This window comes from Carica papaya, chromosome 1, assembly GCF_054855325.1.
Source record: "Carica papaya isolate Zhongbai chromosome 1, ASM5485532v1, whole genome shotgun sequence".
Taxonomy (NCBI): Eukaryota; Viridiplantae; Streptophyta; class Magnoliopsida; order Brassicales; family Caricaceae; genus Carica; species Carica papaya.
Genome location: NC_142309.1, coordinates 2574707 through 2602457, shown reverse-complemented (window position 1 = coordinate 2602457; position 27751 = coordinate 2574707). Strand labels below are relative to the sequence as shown.

The following is a 27751-nucleotide window of genomic DNA, read 5'->3' as shown; positions in this document are numbered from 1 at the left end:
GCATACGATCGCGTGATTAACAAGTCAAATTTAAATTTCGTATGGGAAAGAATTAGAAGATATCATCAATGTTGTCTCTTTGATTGAATTTCAGGAAACAATTTTTTTTTTTTCGAAAGGAAGAACAAATGAAACTTAATATATATATACAAATATGTATATGTATATATGAGTATATATTATAATCATAAATTATGAAAGCCATGTTGGGCTGAGTATTAATTATTCAAACTCACATGCATAACAGAAGAAACGATTGGCTTACAAGCAAGAACCAGAAACATTGAACTTCATTGCCGCCATATCAATATATACACACATAGAAATAGTTAAAAATATATATATATATATATATATATATTAACACGTTGAATTAGTATTATAACGATGTTGCATGAAACCCATTACTGTGGATGACGATGTACGTGTATATATATGATCTCGTGATCTTTATATCATTATATATTATTATAAAAATATACTTTTTTTAATAATTAATCTAATTATTATTATTTTTTAAATGTGGCATTAATTTCTGTTTCTAATGTTTTCATCTTATTTTCCACATTATGATTAAATCGTAGGGAGTGCACGATATATAACCCATATTTTAATTAAATCCCTTCCTATATAATTTTATAATACGTAACGACTTAATTTATTAATATATTTATACGAACTCTTGACGGGTATAAAAAATCCGATATATATATATATGTATAGAGAGAGAAAGAATAATTGAATAACTTTTGTTGTTATGGGCAAAGTTAAATTACTTTGAAGTTGTTTTATATGTAATAATTATATGGCATATGATGCCATGGATGGATTCTAAAATTTCAATAGAGAATCATGGGGTACTAATTTTCAAACATTGCGTCTTTTAAGTTAGCTAGCATGATGTAATTTTGATTTTTTCTAATTTTTTATTTAATTTGTTTAGTAAGAATGTTGCTTAGAGTTTATAGCATGTAGGCATAAATTATTTAATAATAAAATAAAATAAAATAAAATTACAGTGACCTAAAATTCATGCACGATAATTGGCGCAATAAATAAAATTAATTATTTTTTATTCAATTTATCATTTAAAATTATTTATAAATAAAAAATTATTTACTACGTGAAGAATATATATAATTGATGATTGAAATTAGAGTAAAAGAGAAAAAATTTAAGAGCAATCCCTAAAGCCATGGCATGATCAATGGGATTAACTTATTTTTAACGGTTCCTTTTTTGTTTTCTATTTTCTTGTTGAATTCCAACTTTCATTGTCAATCTCCAAGTAAATTAATTAAACATTTGTATCTAATTACAATATATATATATATATGTATATAAACTATTCGTTAAATTAAATATTTTATATTTTTCTTTAAAATAAATATTCTATTTTTTTATTTTTACTTTTTCATATAATAAATGTGTGAATCAAATATTTTTTGTATGTCTTTATTAAATTATTATATTTGTAATTAATATGTATGTATGGTTTAACTAGTACAAATCTATTATTTATTATATACGCACACACCTATAGATATAAATACATATTTTTGTGTTTGTTTCTTTATATTCTTATAATATGCTTTTTCCAAGGTTTGTTTTTCAAAGGGATTGCCTTGTCCTTAGCCGCTTTTAGTGGCTTTTTCAAGTAAACTTCTAATATACACAAACAATTGGTACATACATACATATATATATATATATATATACACATATTATCTATGTATTCACTTGTTAGCCATTAAGCTCTTGGAAATTCTATTATTAATTTCCACAAAGATCAATCAACATAATGCTATGATGCTACCTAGTTATCTATAGTCAATGTGACATATATAAGAAAGTAATTAATAATATAAAATTATAAAGTTTATTTAAAATTTTATTAATTAAATTAAATTAAATTAAATGCGAACTAATTTATTATATATATATAATTTTTTTTAAAAAATATATGTATATATGTAAATTATAATTTATTTATAAAATATATTAAATACTATAAAAGATTTTCAATTTCTTGTAGGAGCTAAATTCATAATATATATATATATGAAGAAAATCCGTAAATCAAATTCAAAGTGTTAATTTATTGGTAAGCATATATTGACTTGCGAAACAAAGTCGTGATAATTTTCTTTGTAAATCACTAATTCCACAAATAGACGATTGCTTTTAACCTAATCTAAGGTGATAAATTTTAGTTAACAAAATTCAAACTAACAGTTGAGCACACGTGTGTGTGTGTGTGTGTGTGTATATATATATATATGTAATTTGCGAGTATAATTTATTTAAAAAAATATTAACATATTTTCATCTGTATGGTTGAAAAAATCAGCACATATACAAAGTTTAATTATACCTTAAATATATTTTTAATAAAAATTTATATATATATTTTTTATAATTAAATAATACTTATTCATTAATAATAATACGATTAATTTTTTAAAAAATTACAAGTAATGCACGGTGTAATTTAAACTCATATATATATATATAAATGTAATTAATTTCATATAATTTTTAAAATTCAGAGAATTGATTAATTATTAGACATAGCTGATATCACGTCTAGCTAGGCCAGGCACCTATATATATATGTATATATTATAGCTAGCTACTCTTATATTAATTTTTTCTTTAAAGAAAAAAAAAAAGATAGCTGATGCCTACAGTTTAGTTTTGTGGTGCATAATTTAAGGATTAAATTAGCATTAATTAAGCTAACTATACATACATATATATATATATATATAAGCATTGAGATGGAGATATGACTTGTGGATGATGTATGCATGACGTAGCAAGTCGACACTATTAATAAATTAGGGTTCGAAATACCAATTGCAAATGATTTAATAGTTAAATTTTTATATTTTATTTAAAAATTATAAATTCAAATTTTATTAAAAATTATATACATGTTATTATTATTTTTAAGTATATTACAAATTCATTGCAATCAATTTATAATATTTAAATTTAATTTTTTATTGTATTTATAAGATTGTAATAATTAAATCTTAATAAATATATTATATTTTAAAAAAATATATATTTTATATTAATTTAATAAAATTAAATACTTAATTTACTATTATGTTGATAACAATAATTTATTAATATATTAATGAGATTGAAAAAAATTAATTTATTAATACACGTTAGTAAGATTGTAATGATTACATTAAAATTAAATTTTAATAAATTTATTACGTTTGTAGACGAAATAAATATAAATTATAATTAAATTTTTTTAAAAAATTAAAATAATAATAACATATTAAAAATTTAATTTAATAATTTTTTCTTAAAATCAGAGTTATAGATTTCAAATTAATGCAATATTTTACCAACAAAAGAATAGAACTGTAGTGACACGTGGATGCCGATCCAGATGCACAAGCTGGATGATAAATACGGTTATGATTTTAGTTAATTAAAATAATTAGGATTACTTATTTTAATAAAAATAAAATAAAACGTTGACTTGCCCTGCGATTTTTCAAATATATATATTTAGTTATTGAAATTAAAAAATTATAGATAGACACGTGGCAGATGTAGGACGATCCAAGTGTACTAAATGTATGATACATATGTGGGTACGATTTTATTTGTATTTCTTAATTGTGTGTAGATTTTCATATGAATTTGAGCATCCAAGCAAATCCGATTATAAAATTTATAAAATCTTCACGTTGTATAAAGTATATATTTTACTAATCCAATTTTTGTTCATAATTATGTAATGCCAATATGAACCATGATTATTGCTTATGTGTGTGTATAATATATATATATATATATATGTATGTATGTATGTGTATTTTTTTAATTGCTTAAATGGTTTGGTTGACACGTATCATACATATATAATGTGCTGTGTAATGTAAGGAATTTTTACTATTCGTGATGTGTGTGTTTTAAGGAATTTTCACTATTTTGAGAAATTATTAAAAATCCCACCGTTTTTTTTTTCTCTTCATTGAATGCGGCATGGAGAAAGTAATACAAAAAAATAGCTGCCCATATACATATATATATATATATGTTGTAAGTAATTAATGGAAGAAGCTCATCATTTCTTGGTTATAATTTATCAGAACAATTGTACAGTCAATGTTAGTTAATTGCCTGTGTTTTATAAGTGTAGTTTAAATGATTATTTAATGAAAGTACTTTTAATAAATAAGTTATTATGTATTTACAAAAAAATAACTGTAAAACCTATATTAATTTAAAAAGTAAAAAAATTATTATGTTTAATAGAAACAGTTGTTGATATTAAAATAACCAAACATATTATAATAATTATTAAAGATTTTTTAGCTAATGTAAAATTAAAATATTAATTAAATCTTAACTAACTAACTAACATATATCTAATGAATCATATAAGCATGTGTTTATATTTATTACACGATATATGATACATACATAATATATATACAAATATTTGTATTATATAATACATGCTATAATATTATAGCAAATATACAATGTGGTGACTGTTTAATAAAAAATTTCCTATAACTTTAAAAATAAAAATTAATATAAAACCAAAATATGGCACGAACATGGACGTGCTTCTCATACACATTTAGAAGGATTACAGGCAAAAATGATCATGGAGAAAAAAACTCTATTTATATAATAAATAATAAATAAATTAGATGTTGTGCACGTTGGCCGTTGATCATCATGTTTCAATAATTTTGAACTAATCAAACAGAACTGAATTTAATTAACACAATTAAACTAAGATTCAGAATGTCCTCAAATATAAAGTATTCAATGATTTATTCATGGGTCAATGTTTTACACATGGTGGGTCATGAAGGTTTTATTTTTTATTTTTAGTTTTTAAATTATGAATTTATATTTTTACAGGTTAAAAGAAATTACACGAATATCAAACTTGACTTATGACTTAAAATATTAATTTTGTTAAAATTTTTATCATATTTTATCTTCCGTAAAATTAAAAATAAATGGGATTTCCATCTCATAGTTCTTGAAGCTCTTTTCTTTTGAGGTTTTAGATTCTTCTAATTTTGTTTTGTTTAGCTTTGACTCTCTACACATATAATTTTATGAGTAGACAGTTAAAGATATTTTCTAAAAAAAAAAAATTTAATACAGCTTCATTTGGAAGAAATTATAAGTATTAACACTCAGAAAAATGAAGCTACAAAAATATTAAACTCCATTTTGCCTAAAAAGATTGGGAGCTGGGATTTTATAAGCGATGATATAATACTCTATAAGTTAATGACTAAAAATACAAGTAAACCCACAAAAACAATTGAGAGGAAAAAAGGGAAAACTGTCCGCACACGAGAGCAATTAACAGTCGAGCTTTTGTCCTTATCTAACTGTGGGACTCATGGGTGTATAGTGTACGTATAACCCATATAAGCTTAGTCTCTTATCCAGGTATCTGCCTATAAATACGAACCCACTTATAATCACTTTCATCCCCACCAACGCATACATATTACCTCTCTTATACTATCCATCTTCAAACTCTCAGGAAAAAAAACCAAATTAGAGCAAAAAATGAAGATGGCTAGGTCTATTTTCATAGATATTAAAATACTGAACATTCTTATTGCCTTGCTTCTTTTGTTTTCAAGCTTCGGGACCAGCAATGGCAGACACTGCCGGCAATTGTTAGGCAGAGATGAAATAGTCTCTGTGTTTAAGAACAAAGAGAAAGGAGGAATATCAGCGCCAGCAACACAAGGTGGCAAGTATTCTTCCACCTTCAACGTGTTGGATTATGGTGCTAAAGGTGATGGGCATTCCGATGACACCAAGGTGATCACTCTTCATTTTGATCCCATGTTTCACGTATGCTTAACTATGCATGTATATGTGTATGCGTATATAGATATATGTATCATGTATTTGTATGTAAATGCATGTTCATCGACATGTATCATAATACATGCACCAGAAATCATGACCGAATGTCATGAATTGCTTCATTTTGCTACTGCATATCTTCTGGTTGAGGTGGAGGTAAGAATCTAATATGAAACATGGATGGGACCAAAAAGGATGGCGGAGACATGGGGGCTCGAGTCACAAGATGAGAATCTCATCTTTTCGTAGCTGACCTCGTGGTGACAATGAGCAGTAGTCAAATAAACAGACCAAGAAATTGATATGCAAATTGGTCATTATTTTAAATAAAAAATACATGACAACAAGAATCAAAATAAACCAGTGGCTGAAAAGGCTAAAACACCAAGTATAAGCAACTAGGCAAAAATCATCAATTTCTTAAAGCAAATTTGACGACCGAGTTGAAAACAAGAGCAATAAAATTCAATTAAAGATCGAAGCATCATATTTATTATCCTTATTACTAATATTTTTTTGTTACCATTAAATTTTGTTGCAGGCGTTTGAAGCATGCTGGGCAGCAGCTTGTAAGGTCGAGGCATCAACAATGGTAGTTCCATCGGGGTCTGTCTTCCTAGTGGGACCTGCTTCCTTCTCAGGCCCTAATTGTGCACGAAATATTGTTTTTCAGGTAAACTTACATTAGAAAAGACGGAAAATCCCAATCAGAAATTAAATTATCAATCAAATGAACAAGCACTAACTTGATTAGATATCCTTGCAGTTAGATGGCAAGATCATAGCTCCTACAAGCTCTGGAGCCTGGGGATCAAGTCTCCTGCAATGGATAGAATTCGCAAAACTCCAAGGAATTACAGTCACAGGTAAAGGAATCATAGATGGGCAAGGTTCAGTCTGGTGGAATGACTTGCCTACTGATAGGCCTGAGCACAAACCAGAGTCAACTGAAAGCTCTTATGATCCGGTAATTAACAGCAAACACTTTTTTTAGGCTATACAGAGGCATATGCTTTACCTGATCTCATTCTGAAAAAACTAACTGCCTTTATTCATTCAAAATTATGCCTGGCAGTTAAATGGCGAACTCAGTTCAAAGATGCCAGGCAACAAACCAACGGTACTTACCTTGTTCCACAATTTGACTATTTCACAATCAAGGAATGTTGAAATCAAGAATGCCCATCTCTTTGTACTGTACTCAATATTATTCTGATATGTAGGCACTGAGGTTCTACGGAAGTACCAGAGTGACAGTTACTGGTATAACAATACAAAACAGCCCTCAGACCCACCTGAAATTTGATGACTGCACCGGAATTCAGGTTTCTGGTTTTACTGCATCATCCCCTGGCAACAGCCCAAATACAGATGGAATCCACCTGCAGAACTCCCAAGATGTGGACATTCACAGTAGCACTCTCGCTTGCGGTAACAAAAAGAATTTTAATACAATAAATTGTTTTTCATAGGGCCATAAAAATAGCCATTTTTAGTGAAAGTCATTCAAGACGAATAGTAATTAAACCAACTTATCCGTCATAGTTTAGTGAAAGAGAAATTTTGGGTGAAAAACAGAAGAATAAAGACAGGAAAAGAAATAAGCAATCAACATGAAGAAATATAGGAAAAATAGACTGAGTGGGATAGATTAGATAGAATAATAATTATAAAATGAAGATAAAGAGAGATAACCGAGAATAAAATCCTAATAAAAGAATTCTTAATTCACCATCATATCTCTTTGTTACTAGCTACTAGTGTGGGACATTAATTACAACTAATATGAAAAATTATAAAAGAGAAAATACAGCTATTCCAATTCATATAAACTTAATATACCTAAATAAAAAACTAAAATATTATAATATATAAATAATTTAAAAACACAAAATAATAATAATTACAACAAAGATTTTTAATTGAGACTGTGTTCCAAAATAATATCTTTTTTTTTCTGCATCAGATAGAAAATCTAAAACTCAACCAATAGAGAAAATAAGAAAAACAAACCAAAAAATCACACAACATATGGTAAAAGAAGCCCAGATTACTGGATTATGATACATGTTTCTGCATTTTAGTAACCAAAGTTCAACTTCATTCTACAGGAGATGATTGTGTATCCATACAAACTGGATGCTCAAATGTTAACATACATAATGTGGAGTGTGGACCTGGACACGGAATTAGCATTGGAGGGCTTGGAAGGGATAACACAAAAGCCTGTGTATCAAATGTCACTGTCCGAGATGTCACAATGCACAATACATTAAGTGGTGTTAGGATAAAGACATGGCAGGTATAAATTAAAGCATCATAATCAAATTAATTTTATTCTCTACAAGATAAAATATATATACCGGAATGTTGGCACATAAGCACCCAGTGCATGCATGGTTAGATAAACAGAAGAATCACACAAACCATCTAAAATATTACTCTTTTCCACTGCAGGGCGGATCAGGCTCTGTGCGACAAGTCATGTTCTCAAATGTTCAAGTAAATGAAGTTGAAATTCCTATTGTGATTGATCAATACTATTGTGACAAGGGTACTTGCCACAACCAAAGTTCAGCTGTGGCTGTATCAGACATAAACTACATAAGCATACGTGGAACCTATACACGTAAACCCGTACACTTTGCATGCAGTGACAGCTTGCCATGCACAGGAGTATCTTTATCGACCATACAGCTAAAACCAGTTCAAGAAAACCAAGGACCTTTCTGTTGGGAGGCATATGGAGAGCTGAAAACTACCACCGTCCCTCCAATTAGCTGTTTGGAAACAGGGCGGCCATCAAAAGCTGGAATACATTCTACTTCTGATTCCTGCTGAGCTTATACTTAGAAATCATGTAGCAACACCAAGTCAAGGATAACCGACAGTTTCTCCACCCTATTTGATAAGAACATATTGCGACCAAGATGATGCCAATCTGGCAAATCACGGTTGTCCAAGGCTTGTTAGTTTCCGTAGGTATACAGCAGTTTCTATTGGAATAGAGTATGAAAATCTTCTAGTTTCTATATACTCGCTACTAGAAGTTCTCGACATATTTGCCTTTTCCTATACAATTGCATATTTTAACTGAATGTGCACAAGATCTACTCTATAACATTATAGCTATTTGCAAGCAGAATAAAATAAAAATTAAAAGAAAAAAATCAAAGATAACACAGGAGAGAAGTAAGCAAACAGTAGACCTGAGCTCAACAAAATAACCGATTATGACTTTATTACTGACCAAATACATCACTAAATGACAGCACATGATTTTGACCTGCAAAGGAAGACCAAGGCAGCAAACATCAAACCCCTCGTTACCAGTAATTTGAAATGACCGCAGGCTCCATCCTCCCAAAAATAAAAGGAAAAACCAGTATTCTTGTGTTCTATGCCTGTTTCCAAGTCAAGTGCCAACTGAACTTTTGGATGCACCAAAGGCCTTCAAGCAGAGCGTAAAATTTCTTAAACAGTGAAGATAAGGGTTTGATCCATGTCAAAGATGGTAAAGAGAAGACAAAAGACATATGCATGAAAAACAATTGCCTATCTGATGTTTGAGGACGCACATATTTACACCCTCTTAGCTTGATTCATATGTAAAAACCAGGAAAATGGTTCTCTTATGACAAGAAATGGTGGCCGAAAGAAATAACTTAACTTAGATAAAGGATCAGTTGAATGTTGTTATTTTTGTTCCGCTCTTAATCATCTTTTATCCAAGCATTTATTCTTTAAAAAATAGCAAGAAGAATATGCAATCTCTACAAACTGATATCAACGAACATAGCTCAAATGTAGCATTAAGCATAAGTTAAAAATGATGACAATTACTCCAATAATATCATACAGCAAAAAAAACCATTGCTTGTGATCAAACTACACCAACCTAAACTCAGAGCTGATCAATCCTCTTACAGTTCGAAGAACAACAAGGATAACAATTAGGGTACACTTGTGAGCCTTCTGAGATTTATGGTTAGAACTATAATGATCCCCATTTTTTCCAACAAAGAAGGTGAAACATCTTTATGATGGAAGGAAGAGATGTTCTATCACATATGTCTGCATGTCAATAGTCTGCAAATCAATCTTTTTATGTACCCAAAAATCCTTATATTGGAAGTAGTCTACTCTAGCGAGTTCCTCACATAATACTTTCAACATCCTGCTGCTTTTCAGCATTCTCATATTGTAGATAGCACCCTAAAAAATTGGAAGGGGAAAAGAGAAACGTACAAGATCAGAAGAACAAAAAGTTTCTTACTTTATGGAACTCCATGTAAAATTAGTTCAACTGAAAAGATAATAATATGAACTTACATTTCATATGGCATTGTAAGGGGTTTGAAGCAGTCTGCATCAGTTATGATTTACCAAAGCCAGCTGCAACTTTCTTCCTTTTCCGTGTTTCTATCCTTTCAGGGCTTGAGGATCCTGTCTTATCCTTGTATTTGTTCTCTAAGGACTGCGCATCAGATAAGCGTCCAGACAATGTGGTATAATAAATCCGTATTCCAAGCAAATTGACATATTCACTTTAATTGTGAAAGGGTCAACACTCCAAAAACAATTCTTCATGGTATAAAGATTTTACCTAGCATAGTTAATTTAAAGATGATAAATTATTTTCCACATAAATTAACTGACAAGCAGATTGTGCTTCAATTTTGGGCTAAAATTATATACAGAACACATCAAATCCAAGGACAGCAGCCTCTTGAAAACTCATAATAATATCAGTTAATCAAATTATAACACCTCAGTCTACAGATATCTTTTCACATGGAAGAAAAAACAAGAAAAAAATTCTACATATTATCATGAGACAAACTTCTACTATCTTGCTAGGAAAAAGATTTTGCCAAGACATGAATAACAGTATGACAGGGAGGTCTCAGGATGGAATAGAGCGGAAACTACAGAAGGGGACAAGAGTAAGGATAATCTTTATGGCGTTTGGAGTTTTTTTAGTAGTGGAATACAGTTAAAGAACCTTTCTCTACCCTCAAAATATGAACTGACTAATTTATCCTGTATTTGTTTAGAGAATTCAACAACCATACTTTATATCCTTTAGATTCATTTTTCCATATATTAGTATTCACTGTCAACGAAGTTTCTTTCTTTTTCTAAATAAATAAAAAAAGAGATTCATACTTAAACTAAAAGGCATTTTCTATGAATGCAATAATGCATACAGTCAATTCCAGAATCGAACCAAAGAGAATTTTCTCTTCCCCTTCTTCTCATTACATTCTTTCCACTAATAAACTTATATTTCGAATACATTAAGACAAGTTACGCTTCCACTTACTTTCAGTTGCTCACAAATGCTGTCGAGGACTTCGTCAGTCATTCTATCAAAGAACAGAATGCCCTGCAAATTCAAGAGCCAGCTTAGTGACCAAAAATAAAAGATGGATATTAACTTTTCATATCAACACATTTCAAAATAAACAGCAAAAAGAAACATTTCTAAAAGGCAAATAGGATCCAAGAACTTGTTTAGTCCATGCACTAAAAACTGCCAACATTAGTTATCTATCTAGGCTGTAAACAATGTTAACATGGATGGGTACATTATGGAAAAATGGAATTAGATTTTTAGTATACTTTTGGTTCAATATGCTGTAACTGGGATTATGTAGAGTTTGGAGCTAAAAATGAACAAAACATAAACAAGAATTACGAGCAGTAGTAGATGATTCTTTGATCTCTTTAGTTAATTCAGACTGAAACCCCAGAAGTATGAAAAAAATGTACACATCAAACTAACTCGGGATCAGAGGTAGACAGTTGAGGCATTTAATTCAACCTTGGACTTAAATCTAATTGAACAATCTGCACAAGGTGAGTCTTAAATGATTCTATTTCACTAACTAGTAGGAATGAAATCCTTTCCATTTCAGAATTCTATGTAAAAAATATGCTAATTGACGCAGCAGATTGTTCCCAAGGCTGCCATCACCAAATCCATTCCATAAACATGCAGGCATATCTTTGCCGATAATCAAAAAGTACTGTTGAATTTATTAGCAAAGAAAGAACCTGCAGATGGTCAAATTCATGCTGGAACACTCTTGCAGGAAGACCTGACAAACTGAAACTAAACCTTGCACCATTAATGTCCCGTGCATCAACCTTAATAGATTCTGGTCTCTGCAAGAATGGAAACAAGAGAAAAACTCAATTGCTTTGGCCAAAAAGAGAGAGACAAACAGAGAGAGAAAGTGAAGGAAAAAGAAGAGACAAACACAAGATCTGAAAGTGAAAAAAAAAAAGCACACAGTAACTAGAGACTCAGACTCCTTGAAATGAAAGATGCTGCATTTGAAGTTAAGCTAGTGCTTATCTGTCTCTATCTTAACTATCTGAAGATAGTACCAAAGCAATTTTCGGTATATTCTCCTTCACTGAGAGTAAGTGAACAAAAATTTAAGGGAGACAATGAATAAAAAGATCAAATAAATTTAAAAGACAAAAAAAGAACTCAGAAGATACATCCACAGTTCTATGAATTAAGTCTAATCTGGAAAACACCAAAATATTCCTTCAACAATACCAAGAAAAAAAAATAAGGCAGGAAATCCCATCCGTATGCCATTGCAGATGGAAGTTGGCACCAACATTAACACTTAGGTATACCTCTACATCAGCATAGATCCCTGGGAAGGACAGGCAGCCTTCATTGAATAGCACCATTTTCTTTGAATATTTGTTGACTCTTGGATTTACAAGAACAATTTCCTCTCCTTCACCACGCTCCCCAACCGTGTTAAATACCATAAGTTGAACATTTATCCCTACTTGGGGTGCCGACAGCCCAATTCCATCGGTTCTGTTAAAAAGGAAAACAGCATATGTTTTTCATTCTCTTGCAAATAGCAAGAATTCCTTCTAAGCATTTAAATGGAAATTAAAACCTAATTAAGCTAAATAATTTCAGATAAAAGTTTCCTGGTCTAAGAAAATTCCATTGAGAGATATTCTCAAAATTAAATTAATTAGTATCAATAATTTTGATTGAGTAATAAATTAAATTATTTTTTATATATTTAAACTGCTGTTATGACACATCAAAATCAATTTCACATAATACTGTAACGAGTTATGGAGTTTGAATCCTGCTTGCAGCTCTATCTGGAACTGCAAGATCCACGTCTACCAAACATGCATATTAGAATATAGATAATAGATTTATTCAGAAAGAACAGCCATTAATCTTCGTGTTTTTGTATTCAAACTAATAAGATTCTCTTGCACGTAATACATGTAACATATAGATGAGAAAACTTACTTACACGGAATACATGTAACATATAGATGAGAAAACTTACTTATACATAACGTCGAACATCTCATCGACCAGCTTCTTTAAGTTATCATCAAATGTTCCAATTCGCTTGTTTCTCGCTCTCAATATGGGGTCTGGATACTCCACAATCTTCAGAGGTGCCTCAAAATGAAGATCAGCAGCTAAAAAAACAAAGATTAAGCAAAAAAGAAATATAAAATTAACAGTTAACTCGGCAGTCGCACTGCCACTAAAACACAGAGCTCCTCAACTCTCTCTCAAACTAAATTCTTAAAGAATTTAAAGATGTGAACGGATACGTAGAATTATATTATTGAGCGGGAAGTCACTGTGCTTACCAGAAGCAACTTCAACGTCTTTGAGCACGGAGCCGCGCTTGGCCTGAGCGTGAACCAGATGAGACAGCGGTCTGGTTTGAGTGACGCCGGAGAAGAACCGGCCGGTTGCGTCGAAACGATTTAGAACAGGAAGGGACAAGGATAAACTCATTTGGCGCGAAAAAACGGGAAGGAGAGCGCGCGATAGGGACTGAGATGAACAAGCCATGGCGGAAGCGCAGCAGCGTGGCTTTTCCGTCCACAGTTCCACACTTGTGTGGTTTGGAATGTGACCTCCATTTTTCTTTCATAGTTATTTCATATAATTCACAATTATTTTTGTTTAATTAATGAAACTGTTTAAATATTTAAAAAATATTCTCTAAATTACAAAATAATATTATTTTAATTCATATTTTATGAAAAAATAATTCAATCTCCATAGTAATAAATTCAGCCCCTTCAATAAAAACACATGATTCAATCTGATCTTATTTGGCTCTAAATTGATAAATATTAATAGTCTTTACTGAAAAAAATAAATTATTGAATTAATTTTTAAAAATTTAATATTTTTTATAATTTTTTAATTTTTTAATTATAATTTTATTGTTAGTGTTGTTTATTTATTTTAAGCGATATTTTTTTCAAATTTTTTAATTAAAAAATAAAATCATTGTGTTATACTTAAAGTTTTAAAAATTAATTTTAAAAAATTTTAAAAATTAATTAATTAAATTAATAATGGGCCTAATGGGCCAATAACGTACAAATCCGGGTCTTGCCTGCCAGACACCAGACACCAGAAACCTAGCTTTCAAGCATTTCCCTCTTCATTTCCAGTTTCCAGTTTTTCTTCAGAGCCTCTTCTTCTCTGTTACCTGTGTCACTTGCTGCTCCCTGTTTGTTAGACAAGACATATACCAGAAGACAGGAGAGGAGAGTGAAGGTAACGGGGAGGAAGGAAAGAGATGCTACGATCATCGGCCCGTATAGTTCGGGGGGCGTGGTCGTCTTCCTCGTCTGCCAGTTGCGCAGTACATGAATCGCTCAAAGATTGTCGGCAGCACAGACCTCTTTCGTCTCCTTTTGCTCATTACCGCGCCATTTGCAACCACAACAGTTATTTTTGCACCAGTACAGCTGATGCTGATACTTATAGTGTTGGTAGTGGTAGCACTTGTTCATCTACTTCAGTTTCTGTAAATTCAGAGCAGGTATTTGAGAATGAGAATGGGAGTATCGGAGCCTCGAGCAGCAATTCTGTTCGACGTTACGGCGCGTCTTTGGCGGCACAGGTGCTTAGAAGGAAAAGATTGGGGAGGCGAAGAAGAAACTTGGTGCTGGAAAGGCAAGAAGATGGCCAGACAACGGGAATGGACTCCGCGTATTCGGCGATAGAGCTGGCACTGGACTCTGTGGTGAAGATCTTCACTGTCTCTAGTAGTCCTAACTACTTTCTGCCGTGGCAGAATAAATCCCAGCGGGAATCCATGGGCTCTGGTTCTTTTCTTTTTCTCTTCCTCAATTTTATGTTTGGTTCATTCCTTGGGAAGCATGAAAGGAAATCCATGAGCTCCAAAACTGGACTCTTTTTAGCTGTTCAGTGCTTGCAACTTCAATGGATTGCCAATGTTATAACTTATATCAACGTTATTAAGCTGTAATTTTCTTGAATTGAAGGTTTTGCATGAGTTTGCCTTGAATTTGGGTATTTTGTTTACGTTAGCATGCTTCTGGTGATGATGTAGGGTTTGTTATTCCCGGGAAGAAAATTCTTACAAATGCTCATGTGGTGGCTGACCATACATTTGTGCTAGTGAGAAAGCACGGCTCGCCAACCAAATATAGAGCAGAAGTTCAAGCTGTGGGTCATGAATGTGACTTAGCTATTTTGGTGGTTGAAAGTGAAGAATTTTGGGAAGGAATGAACTTCTTGGAGTTGGGAGACATTCCATTTCTGCAACAAGCTGTAGCTGTTGTTGGCTATCCTCAAGGTAACAATACTATAGATCACTAGCTGTTGCTGGGGGACAGAATTTTGTGTATTCATTTTAAATGCACCATTTTGAAGAGAATTACCTAATCCACAACTTGAATTTTTATAATATGCCTGTGTCCTAAATCATAACTCTTTGTTAGTTTTCATGCCAAAAGATTGAAGAATAAAAAGAGAGTTAAATTGATGAGCTTTTTTTCCCGTTGATTTCCTTTTCCCTCAATCTGAACTTGTAAGTTTCCATACTTTTATGTCTAAGTTTAAGTTCTAGAAGTTGTTTGAATCCTCACTTTTTTTGAGTAGATCCAATTCTCCAGATTTCGTATGAGGATCATCTATTTACAGGTTTTAGACAATCTCAAGTGCATCAAATATACTATTAGGGGGATAATTAGTCATCTAAGCTAGTGAAGAAACTAGACATCAATGAAGTGTAATTTCTTTGTTGCCTAAGCATCTAAGAGGTATATCCAGGTAAAAATGCAAAGTAATTATAATTTTGTTACATTCTCTTGAAAATTCATCTATGGGATGGATGGGAAGTTAAACTTTCACCAAAATTTATGTGTCATTACATAATTGGTTCCATATGTCATGACTTTCTCTTTGATGCAGGGGGGGACAATATATCTGTTACTAAAGGTGTTGTCTCCAGAGTTGAACCTACTCAATACGTACATGGTGCTACCCAATTAATGGCAATACAAATAGATGCGGCAATAAATCCAGGGAATAGTGGTGGGCCGGCAATCATGGGCAGTAAAGTTGCTGGTGTAGCTTTTCAAAACCTTTCAGGTGCTGAAAATATTGGGTGAGTCTACATTTTTGTCCTTCAATGTGGATGATAGGATATGTTTTTACACACCAACAATGAGAACCATTCTTTGGCACTACAACTTTTCTACAATTGTTAGTGAAATCTATAGGGATATTTCTGTGCCCAATAGTCATTTTGGAAATGCTCTGTCCACTCAAGCCCTATTTTAACTCTTTATATGATAATAAATATGCAAGGTTTTTATAGGGTCAAAATGTAGGACAACTGTATGCTTTTCCATTTATCCCATTGCTCATCATGGTCGACAACACCCTAACCTTCTGAAATGATAAATTAGCATTTTATGTGACTTCAGGTTCACAATATCTCATAATTGCTGTATCATGAATGGCAAACCTCTAACCTTCTGAAATGTTAAATTGGCATTTTGTTGTGCATCTAATGTGAGTTCAGTTCATACTATCTCACTGTGACTATAGTACGTATACTGAAAGTACAATATGAATGCATCAAACATTTTGTGATATCATGAAAGGATAGGCTGCTTGTATTACCTTGTTAAACACCAAAAGACATACTCTCTAGCTTGTTTGGGAGCTAGGCATGTTAAGTTCCTATTTTATGAGATACATTAATGATAATATTATTAGATTATAAGCTTATAAGCATAATGCTTGGATGCGTGGTCCAAGTTCATGCTATTCAGAATACTTTTTTCCTCCCCGCTTTGTCAAGTGTGTGGTGGATGTTGGATTCCATGAGTAACTGCCATTCGTCTAGAGGCTTGATTCATTTGGGAAATATGGTCAAATTCAAACTTTTTTTTGGGTGAAATGTAGATCTTCACTGAAAGCTTCATAATTTTAAAACAAAAAAAACGGGTTTTCTTGGGAAACGTTGAAGAATAGAGACTTGGAAGCAAATCATAGCAATGCAGTTAAGATTTTAATAGTAATCTTAAACAGGACTTATCTTGATAACTCAAATTATCTTTTTTTTTTCTGTGTACAGTTTTTGTTAAAAGAGAAAAAGTATTTTGCCTGTCATTATTGTTTAGCTAACTTCTCTTTTTTGTGGATAACTTCTGCTCTCTTTGCTGTTTTGATTTTCAATTTTTGCAGTTATATAATCCCTGTGCCAGTAATAGAACATTTTATAGCTGGTGTAGAAGAAACTGGAAAGTATGTAGGATTCTGCTCTTTGGGTCTATCATGCCAGCCTACTGAAAACGTTCAACTACGGAATCACTTCCGGATGCGCGCTGAAATGACTGGTGTACTTGTCAGCAAAATAAATCCTCTGTCTGATGCACACAAAGTCCTGAAGAAGGATGATATAATTCTTGCCTTTGATGGTGTACCTATAGCTAATGATGGAACAGGTAAATTCTTTTCCCCCTTTAGTGGTGTTCTGATAATTGGGATTTCTACTTTTTTGCTTAATTCATAACATTACTTGCATTCTTTGCAGTTCCTTTCCGAAACAGGGAGCGGATAACATTTGATCATTTGGTATCCATGAAGAAACCCAATGAAACAGCTTTAATTAAAATTTTGAGGGATGGTAAAGAGTATGAGTTCAGCATGACTCTAAGACCTGTAAGTCAAGATTCAGTATTATCATTATTCTTGATACAGGATAATTTGTTTGTCTCGCATCGAGTTTTCTTTTTAAACTAGACACCAGGGCTCTTCCTGATGTAAAACAAAATAAGGTTGATTTGCCTACTTAGAAAGAAAACCTAGATATCACACCTGAGATTTGATTGAATTACAAAATCAAATATTCAGAAGCTCTCAAAATATTTTATTGAATAACTGAAGTTTGACTAATAAATGAGATTATAAAAGCTATTTATAATGACTTCTTAATTGATCTTTTCCAAAATGAGATTAAATTAAGAAATATTAATACTAAAGAGGATTGGAAAATACTTTTACTGATAAAAGTAGTCAGTTCCTCCATATGGCACAAAGTTTATTCATAGTTGGCACACATTTTCTAATTGTTCTCTTTCTTTCCCTGAACAGTAAAAACATGATCCTGTAAGTGAATTTTCTAACAGATGCATATATATGTGGATGTAGAGATTTTTTATGAGAATTTAGTTAAAACTTAGAAGCTAAGAGAAGAAAAACTTGATCCACAATTCATGTTAACTAACAATAAAACTTGCAAAAAATAAGAAAATGTTGTAAATACAATATGTAACTCAAAACATATGCATATATATTTGGACAGGAATATCTTTTTTTATAAAAATTTAGTTAAGAGTAAAAAGTAAGAAAAGAAACTTTTGATACATAATTTGCAAATACAAGTGCATGTGTTTTTGTATTCCTTGTGAATTATGGGACCTCCATTATCTAGTTGTACATAATCCAGTGTTGATGTTGATATCAGCACAGTAGGTTCTAGGAAAATGAATGAACTTATTAATGCTCTTGTATGCATTTTTGTTGCATGGTTCGTATTTATGGTCTCTCTTTTGACTTTTGATTACTTAGTTTGTGTTAGGTGATGTTCTATTATCCTAGTTCTTCAATAATTTGTATTTATTGCATGAAAGGACTTTCTGAGTTTGCAAAATAATAAGTGTGAATATCTTTAAGAGTGAATATATTACCTGTTTTGGGTTTATTTTAATATTTTACTTAGTAATTAAAGGTTACTTGTTTTCCAGTTGCTGCCACTAGTTCCAGTTCATCAATTCGACATGCTTCCAAGTTATTATATTTTCGCTGGCTTGGTTTTTGTGCCACTCACTCAGCCATACCTGCATGAATATGGAGAAGACTGGTATAATACTTCACCACGTCGGCTATGTGAACGTGCACTAAGGGAGCTGCCGAAAAAGGCTGGTGAACAATTTATCGTCCTTTCCCAGGTCTGCAGGTTTCTTTGAAAAGAGAAGTGCATTATAGCTACTTAAGGGGAAAAAGTCCTGCTGTAAAAAAAATTAGACTCCAGTAATTAACTTTAAAAATCAGGAGAAAAAAATGGAATTCTGGTTCCCGTTTTGATAAAATCTAAAACAAATTTCCCAAGAAAACCTGTTATAATTGAAGCTGTCTTAAAAATAAATCTCAATTCTGAAAGAGTTAATATCTCGTACTCAATTCTACATTAACAAATTCTATAGAAACATTTCACGTATCTTTCTAACTATTTCCTGTTCTTAGAATAATTGCATATTGAATTCCCATTTTTACACACGACAGTGATATATACCTTCTTCTGTATGAGTAGCTCCTTGACCTCACTATGACATAGTATCTAATTGTGTTCATCGCAGTAAAAGGATCTGTTTTTAATTTACTTCTATTTATCTGAGTAACTTCAGTTATCATTACCTAATGAGTGTCCTCGCCAATGTCTTCCCCTCTCTTGAGTGTTGACCTATGCTAACTTTTATCCATATTATTTTGTACTGATCTTATCTTCTTGTTATAAAGCTTCTGTCAGATGAATTTTATGAGGATGCAATTGCTGAAGTGGAGCCGGTGTCTTCTGATTGTTATCTAATTAGTAATCATTTATCTGGTTCAGGTGCTGATGGATGATGTCAATGCAGGGTATGAGCGTCTTGCAGAACTACAGGTACCACGAATTTTCCGATTAAAAATATACTTATGATTGTAATCTCCATTTTTTCTGATAATTCGCTCAACTTGACAAGCATCATAAGTGGAAGAAAATCAAATTGATGACAGATCTTTCTGTTCTTTTGTTTTTGGGGTGGGGGGTGGGTTTGGTGGGGGTTCTGACAGTATAGCTTTGAGAGTTAAACAAATCAAAGATTTGACTTTACAGATCACTAATTCTCACAATGTTCTAGAGACCCTTTTGACCAGCAGCCATATTATACAGCCTGGACCCATAAATATTTACTGGGGTAGAATCAAATGGATTTGGCAATTGTGACCAGAGATACTGTTCGTCTACTTGTACTCACATCACATCTAGATGCAGTTATTTATTTTAGAACAGAATTTAACATTAATGAGTGCATATGAAATCCTTAAGAACATAGTAGTTGAACCTGGATCAGATACTGACTAGCAGTTACAGCCCTAAAAATTTCACAAATGAACCTGTAGGAAACATTCCAAGCCTTAGTACTAGATTCATCTAGGTCCTCTCGTAGTTCGTTCTCTGACTAGAAGGGGTTGTCACGTTAATTCTACCATCTATTTTATTTAGCCAAAAACAAAGGCAAATCAATTGCTTTTCCTCTAAGCTGTTCCTAGCCAATTTAGTTAGAGAAACAGTCACCTGACTTGCCAGAAGCATTTGATTATTAAAAACTACTGATAAAGAGGAAATCAGTTCTCTGATTCATACTGAAATCTTGAGGGTGTTTGTTTTGTGCTTCAGAGAGTGGATGGTACAGTAGTGAAACTATACCCATCAATAAGATAACCTATAAATAATAAATTTAGTCATCTTCCATGGTTTAAGTTTTTGGGGTATAATTATTTAGGGTATGGTATCAAAGTTTAAGGTCCTTATTTCAAGTTTTTACTGTGTAAAGTTTCATTATTTATCTATTTATCCCTGTAATTGAGTTATCAGTTTTGTTATGTATTTTAGTCTGGTCAATGTGCAATTCCACTTGCAAGTGGGAACGAATATTAAGATACAATATGAATTGTTAACTTTGACGTTGTCCTACTAGCCTGAGCTTTTGAGGAAGCTATTGCATATATTTTATTAATATATTGTATCTTTAACAATGTTTGTAATAGTGCTGAAAATCTGAAGTAAGCAATTTGCAGGTTAAGAAAGTGAATGGAGTGGAAGTTGAAAACTTGAAGCATTTATGCCAGCTTGTGGAGTGCTGTAGCGCAGAGAACTTGAGGTTTGATTTAGATGATGACAGGGTAATTGTATTAAACTATCAAGTGGCAAAAATAGCCACATCTAAAATTTTGAAACGTCATAGAATTCCTTCTGCCATGTCCTCTGACCTTCTTAGCGAACAGAACAACTCGGAGATTGAGTTAGCTTGCTCAAGCTGAGCTCTCTTTGGATACTACTTGTCAGTGCATCAGCTGGCGAAATTTTGTTCTTATTTAGTTGCCATTTCTAATCTTTAAATTATGGCTCATATTTTATTTTAGTTATTACTTTTTAATTCTAATTTTGTTAAATAAAATTTTTAACATTGCCATTGTTTTCTTGAGAAAATGTAGGTTTTACTCAAGTCTCGTTTTCACGTCGCTAAAGAGAATTTTAATTCCTACTTGTACAGGAATTATAATTTTATCCCCAAAAAATCAAACCCATCGATTTAAATGTAAAAATAATATTTTTAATTAAATAAAATGAACAAGAACTCAAAAGTTTAAGACTGGCTTCATTGGAGCTTGAAAAGCACATCAAAGGATCATGAGAAGTTCTGATTAGGGATTATGGTACAACATGAATCTTTTAAGCCCGTAGGTGGAAGTAAATTCAACATATCCAAATTCATCAAAACTAAGAGTAATTTAAGTTAAAACAATTCACTCTAGGCTTTATTTGCAGAGAAACTACAAACAAACACCAATAGGATCTTCCATAACAAGGAGGACATAATAATATATTTGAGATTCCTATCAATCCTGGTCAGTTTCATTAAGGTTTTCCATGGGCAAGGAACACCAAGATTAGCAATTTAACTTACGGTGCTTACCAGCTGAGAGAAGCCTCTGTCACCCACCTGCCAATGCTTACGCTGTTTCGCCCAGCCAAAAGACCGCTTGTGGTTCATCCATCTGCTCTAGTTTTAAAATCATGTCACGGTCATCTTATATTTTGACAACAATGCATGGCTATAGTGACAAACACTCACTTCCCGGTGCTTAATAATTCACATTTATGTCAGGATACGGCCATCAAAAAGACTACGTAAATATCAAATAACTACTAACCACAAAGTTCTCTTCAAGTACCAATACTTTGATAACATAAGGATTTCCATGAATAATGTAAGCCCATGAACAAAGAAGCTTTCACCTGGTGCTGCTAGTTTTCTGCTTGGCCTTCTCTATCAGAGGTTTCAATTGCTTCTTTTCTGCAAGAATCTTAAGGAAGTTAAACAAAAATGGGATGTAATTGTGCTTCCTACGAATATTCTCAGTCCTCCACTTCTTGAATTTTTCTTCCTCCATTAAGATCTTCTCAGTTGCACCCTCAATCCCAGCATTTACTTCCGACAGTGATTTGTTTAGAGTTTCGAAACTGCTTTTGTCCACCAATCTCTCTGACTGTAAGCTGGCCAACTGCTGCAAGATCCGCTCCCTCTTCTTCTGGAGCTCCTTGAGTTCAGCAGTGTACATTTCCTTCCTGTTCTTGATAATTGCCATGAGATTGAATCTTATTTCGTTTTTGGAGTACCTCTCAATGCGTTCTTGGATCACAGGTTGCACCATTTGTAACCATTCCAAGTCACCTTGACCACCAGGGCACTGACCAAGACTAATGGGTCCCTCCTTCAAACCATCAAGCTCATATAGTACCCCATCGACAGGTAAGTAGCTTATGAAGTGGTAAACATCATCATCTTTTGTTGCAGCCTTCTGCTCCTCTGGAACAAAAGGTTCGGGCCTAGCAAAACTATTATGAGCTGTACGAATAGCTTCACTGTTATTGATAGCCAGACCTTTTAATTCAGGGGGAAAGTTCTTGGTGAAATCTTTAAGCTTTGACAATTCTGGGCCAATGTCAACATCTGGAGAATTCATGAGGATAGACAAGATTGCTTGGGTTGCACAAGCATTATTTATGACCTGTTAAGTATCAAACAGTACATGACAAATTCTCACACAGTTATGACTATAAATATGTATAACGTTGATAACTAACCTGGCTAGCAAAAAACAAGTTAGGATTCGGATCTTTGATTACAAGTCGGTCATCCTTTTCTCCAGGACGCCACTTGAAAAGAAAAATCAACCCATACACTGGCCTGTAAACCAAAGGAAAATCAGGATGCAAAACATCATGAAATGAGTACATTCAGATATCATGTCTGTGCAACTACTAACCTAAGGCTGTTAAGAGAATCAAGGTCCAATGAATACAATTCTTCAACCTGCAAAACATGTCAAGGCATCATATAGAGGAAGCTGATTGGGGGTGGCAAAGGAAGCAATTGTTTTTTTCTTTTTCTCTTAAATGTTCTAGCAATAGTGACTAGACAAGTGTAGGAGGTAATAAGTTTTTTTATGATGAAATGAAACAGTCGGCCCAAAAAAATGTCTGATCGGAAAGAAACAAGATGGGGCCCTAGCAGAAACCCTCTAACTTCAAAAGCTAAGCCCAGATTACCCATAATAAAAATTCTGCTTATCAGAAACAAGAGATGCATAAAGATGAATACATCATTCAACTAACTGGTCAATTTGAGGCAAAGAAACTTTACAGCTTGATGGGGTTTACTTTCAATCTCTCTTTGCAAACACTCGAACAAAAAGTCTGGATTGTTATTCATTCAGCACTCAACAGTTGACTTTTTTTTTTCTTTTAATAAACTCAACAGTTAATTTGATTAGAAATAGAGAAATAAAACACCAGAACTACTACAAACAATAACCTAGACATCCTAAAGAGAGGCTTTTCACGTGCATGATCCACTGTTGAACAAACAAAGAAAAAAATAAATTATTACTTACATCATATTTTGTTTTAAAGAAAAAGTCTGTATTATTGACAAGACGAAAAGAAGGCTCTGCCTATGTAAATAAGGTCTGATTTAAAAAAAAAAAAAAACATTGAGGTTCCCACTCTCTCATTAGAGATGTAACGGTTAGTGAACCATCATTGATCCTCCTACAGTACTCTTAACACACACCATATAAGTGAAGAACATAGAACTAAAATAAATTGTCAAAAGAACTTTACACTGTTCATGTTTAAAATAAGAGAAATTCAACAAGAGTTACCTGTACACCTTTTACTTGCATTTGTTGTATCAGTTCTGTAAACACACCTGAAAGCAGACCATAAAAAAGTTTAAGCCACCTCTTGATAGTTATAATTGCTCGCTATTACATGATTATTGGGCAATCTTGGGAATGGTCTTTCTTCTTTAATATTTTCTCGCCCTGAAATAACCATAGAAACCTACCAAGTTGCCCCATCAAATCTTAAAGCATTACCTTCTAAACCTATCTTTCCTTACAGCAATTGATGCCAAACATCTTTTTAAATTATAAAAAAACTGTTCATGGAATTGTTTACATTTTATACCATACATGGCAACTCGATTCTTCATTTCTTCTTCTTGCCTAGTTACAGGCCAAAATTATAACCTGCATTAGCAGCTCATACTTTCCTATGAGTCACAATAAAATTACTCAAAAAAGTTTTTCAACAAATAAAAAACTACCAATTCATATAGTTTAATGGGGAAAAGAAACCTTTCACATCCCTGCCAAATCACACTTAGTTATTACACACCAAATTAGCCGCCGTCTACCTTGATTAACTCAATTCCCTAGTCCCAGACAGACATTAATCTTTCAAATCCTCATCAATAATAACCTAATCGTGCTCTCACACCTAATAAAGTTCAAAGCCGTTCAAAAGGAGAATAAAATTCAGTGGGACAAACTTCCACTATAAATATCTAAGGTCAGGGAAAGAGGTAGAACTGTACCAGGATCAGATTCAATCGTGCACCAAGACATGATGGGCTATCTGCACCGAAAAAATTTGCGTCACTAAACACTGAAAATACTAGGTTACTTCAATTAAACTACAAAAAGATTCATCAAGGTTGAGTTAAAATTTGCAGCAAAATCTTGAAAACGAAGAAAAAATTGAATAGCTAATCAATAAAATCAACAATTCCCGTTTCCTGAGAGAGAGAGAGAGAAGTAACTTGTTTCTACGGTGCAGAGAAGAAAAGGATGTTATGAGTCGACAATGAAGGATGCGAGCGTAATTGTTGAGAAACAAAGAGGGATAGCAGATTCCAGACCTAATTGTCAAGTAGGAAGTCCCAAAACCAAAGGCCCAAACTTTAGGGTTTTTTTCTGATTTCCCTTATTCTTCTCAAGTTCTGCAATTAATTAACTCTCCTATTCTTGTTTTTTGATGAATATTTTTGCGCAGACAGTGAAGCTCCCCAAGTTTATATATATATATATATATATATTAGATAGAGATTTATATAGATATATAATCAAAACACCTCTTTAATATTAAAAAAAATATTTATATCAGCCCTTGTATTTTTTATTTAAAATAAACCCTACATTTTTTTAAATATTTATATCTGTCTCTCTATTTTTTTTAATTTAAAATAAACTCTGTATTTCTAATTTAATATGTAACATCCATTTTATATAATTTTAAATAATTTTAATTATCAACAATTATTTTAATTAAATACTCAATTTCTAAATAATAATATTTTTTACAATTATTTTTACTAAATATCTAACAAATTTAAACTAACTGCAATTATTTTAATAACATTTTTAAATTTATGTATTTATTAAAAAAACAACACTTTTAAATTTATAGCTGAACCTATTTTACCTCTTTTTATTAAAAATAAAAAATTAAATATTCTAAATAAATAGAAAATATTATATATTAAATTATAAAAAAATTAGAGAATAAATAATAGAAAATATAAAAGTTTAAAAGTTAATTTAATAATTTACTATTTACTTTTCAAGCTCCATGACTAAAAAAAACGAGACTTTTTGTCTTCCATTTTGTTTTGTCGTTTTGCTACCGCCATTGAAGCAAAACGATCCTCCTGCCTCCTTCCCTCCTTTTTTTCCCCCCGCTCGTGCGCCAGATTAATTTGATATTCTAATCACTTATTAAATTAAATTAACTTAGTGCTAATCATTGTTATTTATTTAATATTAAATTAATTACTTTAAACATTTTAAATTCTATCATATTTTAATTATTATTTTTACATATAATATATATAGATTAAAATTATTGATGTAAAAGTAAAAACTAATATTTTAAAAAAGTAAATTGACAAATATAATATATTAAAATAAATAATTTAAATACATATATATAATTATTCTAAATAAATACATACACATATATATATATAATAAACACCTGAGGAGCAATTAATCCTGTTTCTATTCTTTTTAGGAGACGCACAGAGAAAATATTACAGGCGCAGAGAAAGAGAGAGAGAGAGAGAGAGAGAGAGAGAGAGAGGAGAATGGCAGGAGGCCGGTGTTGGTCATTGTCATCGGAGAAGATGATACAGCAAGCGAAAGAGGAGCTGCAGATACTCGAAGCTCACTATCCAAATCGATTTGATTACCTGAAGCTCGAACTCAACTCTTTCATCTTCCAATATCACTATTGCCACTCTCCAATTTCCACTCCTTCCACTCCCGCTACCACTCAAGGTTCTCCCTAAATCTCCTCTTTACTTCCTCTATTCCTTTGATTTTTCCCCTAACATTAACCACTAACACACAGATTTCGTCTATATATGTGTGTGCCGGTATATGTATACATGTGTAGTTGATGATTGGATTGGAAAAATTCCGTGAATATATGTGTGTACCAGAGCATGTATGCATCTGTTGTTGATTATTGGATTGGAAAAATTCCGTGAATGTGTGTATCGGTGTATGTATAAATGTGTTTTTTATTACTGGATTGGAAAAATTCCGGGAATATATGTGTATCAGTCTTCTATACATGTGTTGTTGATTATTGGATTGGAAAAATTCCGTGAATATGTGTATCGGTGTATGTATACATGTGTTGTTGATTATTGGATTGGAAGAATTCCGTGAATATATGTGTGTATGAGTGTATGTGTACTTGTTTATATATGTTAATATCTGTTTTCCGTTATTGATTCGATTGAATAGGATCGTCGACGAACAAGAAGAGGAAGATTAACGTGGAAGAAGATGATGGTGATGGGAGATTGATGGTGAAGCAGAGAAAGGATAGAGTTGATTTGGTGCTGGAGAGGGCGGAACTGTGTCTTCGAAAAATTCGACAAGTGAAATCTACCTTCTTTTCCTAATTTTATTCGATTTAAAATCTGTATATTCTCTCTTCCCGCTTGGGCGCAGATTAATTTTTTCCGCCATTTTCTCGGTTGCCAGTCTACTTGCTTCTTCTTTTCTTTTTTTTTTTTCTTCAAATCTTGGGTTTTGTTATATATATATATATATATATATATATATATGTGTGTGTGCATGTGACCCAAAAATCATCCAAACGAGGAACAAACAGTGCATTGCTCGAAAAGGAGATTAGAGAGAGAAGCAAACAGAAACAAACTTTTAGAATATTATTCAAGTGGTGGAGCTACTACTCACCCCTTGAGAAACAAAGGAATACTACTCATAATATGTTTGGTAAGGTCTTATTCAATTCATGAAAAAAAAATTCTCAATGGAGGGTAAGAAACATATCTTATTATTGTTTACTAATATATACACATA

At 32.2% G+C, this 27751-nt stretch overlaps 5 protein-coding genes across 5 annotated transcripts; 3 read left to right on the top strand and 2 right to left on the bottom strand.

The window, feature by feature from the left end:
- Positions 1–5600: 5600 nt before the first annotated feature.
- Positions 5601–8979, top strand: LOC110810210 (Pectin lyase-like superfamily protein). Its single transcript, XM_088213869.1, has 7 exons — positions 5601–5838; positions 6428–6559; positions 6653–6853; positions 6962–7006; positions 7110–7317; positions 7998–8188; positions 8344–8979. Exons 2-7 carry the CDS (start codon positions 6476–6478, stop codon positions 8725–8727), a joined length of 1113 nt encoding a protein of 370 aa, XP_088069995.1. The 5' UTR covers positions 5601–5838; positions 6428–6475; the 3' UTR covers positions 8728–8979.
- A 693-nt stretch (positions 8980–9672) lies between these two features.
- Positions 9673–13834, bottom strand: PDF1B (peptide deformylase 1B). Its single transcript, XM_022036296.2, has 7 exons — positions 13552–13834; positions 13236–13374; positions 12544–12736; positions 11947–12057; positions 11213–11275; positions 10219–10363; positions 9673–10101 (listed from the first exon to the last, which is right to left on the bottom strand). Exons 1-6 carry the CDS (start codon positions 13757–13759, stop codon positions 10262–10264), a joined length of 816 nt encoding a protein of 271 aa, XP_021891988.1. The 5' UTR covers positions 13760–13834; the 3' UTR covers positions 9673–10101; positions 10219–10261.
- Positions 13835–14335: 501 nt separating this feature from the next.
- On the top strand, positions 14336–21429 carry LOC110810250 (protease Do-like 10, mitochondrial). Its single transcript, XM_022036351.2, has 8 exons — positions 14336–15033; positions 15282–15527; positions 16145–16340; positions 17429–17688; positions 17778–17905; positions 18991–19194; positions 19857–19907; positions 21086–21429. Exons 1-8 carry the CDS (start codon positions 14502–14504, stop codon positions 21326–21328), a joined length of 1860 nt encoding a protein of 619 aa, XP_021892043.2. The 5' UTR covers positions 14336–14501; the 3' UTR covers positions 21329–21429.
- A 217-nt stretch (positions 21430–21646) lies between these two features.
- On the bottom strand, positions 21647–25426 carry UCH2 (Peptidase C12, ubiquitin carboxyl-terminal hydrolase 1). The gene is made up of 6 exons (XM_022036311.2): positions 25177–25426; positions 24952–24992; positions 24236–24282; positions 23339–23385; positions 23157–23259; positions 21647–23080 (listed from the first exon to the last, which is right to left on the bottom strand). The coding sequence occupies exons 2-6, from the start codon at positions 24980–24982 to the stop codon at positions 22304–22306; spliced, it is 1005 nt and encodes a 334-aa protein (XP_021892003.1). The 5' UTR covers positions 24983–24992; positions 25177–25426; the 3' UTR covers positions 21647–22303.
- Positions 25427–26431: 1005 nt separating this feature from the next.
- LOC110810194 (uncharacterized) lies at positions 26432–27483 on the top strand. The gene is made up of 2 exons (XM_022036282.2): positions 26432–26692; positions 27167–27483. Exons 1-2 carry the CDS (start codon positions 26500–26502, stop codon positions 27325–27327), a joined length of 354 nt encoding a protein of 117 aa, XP_021891974.1. The 5' UTR covers positions 26432–26499; the 3' UTR covers positions 27328–27483.
- Positions 27484–27751: the final 268 nt, after the last annotated feature.

Excerpts from the sequence above, each read along its gene's own strand:
- UCH2 (XM_022036311.2), bottom strand. The coding sequence starts at position 24,982 with ATGTCTTGGTGCACGATTGAATCTGATCCTG. Across the intron at positions 23,260-23,338 it reads GATTCTCTTAACAGCCTTAG|GCCAGTGTATGGGTTGATTT; the intron begins GTTAGTAGTTGC and ends TTTGGTTTACAG. Across the intron at positions 23,081-23,156 it reads ACTTGTTTTTTGCTAGCCAG|GTCATAAATAATGCTTGTGC; the intron begins GTTAGTTATCAA and ends GATACTTAACAG.
- PDF1B (XM_022036296.2), bottom strand. The coding sequence starts at position 13,759 with ATGGCTTGTTCATCTCAGTCCCTATCGCGCGCTCTCCTTCCCGTTTTT. Across the intron at positions 13,375-13,551 it reads AGACGTTGAAGTTGCTTCTG|CTGCTGATCTTCATTTTGAG; the intron begins GTAAGCACAGTG and ends TTGTTTTTTTAG. Across the intron at positions 10,364-11,212 it reads GCATTTGTGAGCAACTGAAA|TCCTTAGAGAACAAATACAA; the intron begins GTAAGTGGAAGC and ends TCTGATGCGCAG.
- LOC110810250 (XM_022036351.2), top strand. The coding sequence starts at position 14,502 with ATGCTACGATCATCGGCCCGTATAGTTCGGGGGGCGTGGTCGTCTTCC. Across the intron at positions 15,034-15,281 it reads GCGGGAATCCATGGGCTCTG|GGTTTGTTATTCCCGGGAAG; the intron begins GTTCTTTTCTTT and ends GTGATGATGTAG. Across the intron at positions 19,195-19,856 it reads AATTTATCGTCCTTTCCCAG|GTGCTGATGGATGATGTCAA; the intron begins GTCTGCAGGTTT and ends TATCTGGTTCAG.
- LOC110810210 (XM_088213869.1), top strand. The coding sequence starts at position 6,476 with ATGGTAGTTCCATCGGGGTCTGTCTTCCTAGTGGGACCTGCTTCCTTC. Across the intron at positions 7,318-7,997 it reads CAGTAGCACTCTCGCTTGCG|GAGATGATTGTGTATCCATA; the intron begins GTAACAAAAAGA and ends TTCATTCTACAG. Across the intron at positions 8,189-8,343 it reads TTAGGATAAAGACATGGCAG|GGCGGATCAGGCTCTGTGCG; the intron begins GTATAAATTAAA and ends TTTCCACTGCAG.
- LOC110810194 (XM_022036282.2), top strand. The coding sequence starts at position 26,500 with ATGGCAGGAGGCCGGTGTTGGTCATTGTCATCGGAGAAGATGATACAG. Across the intron at positions 26,693-27,166 it reads CACTCCCGCTACCACTCAAG|GATCGTCGACGAACAAGAAG; the intron begins GTTCTCCCTAAA and ends TCGATTGAATAG.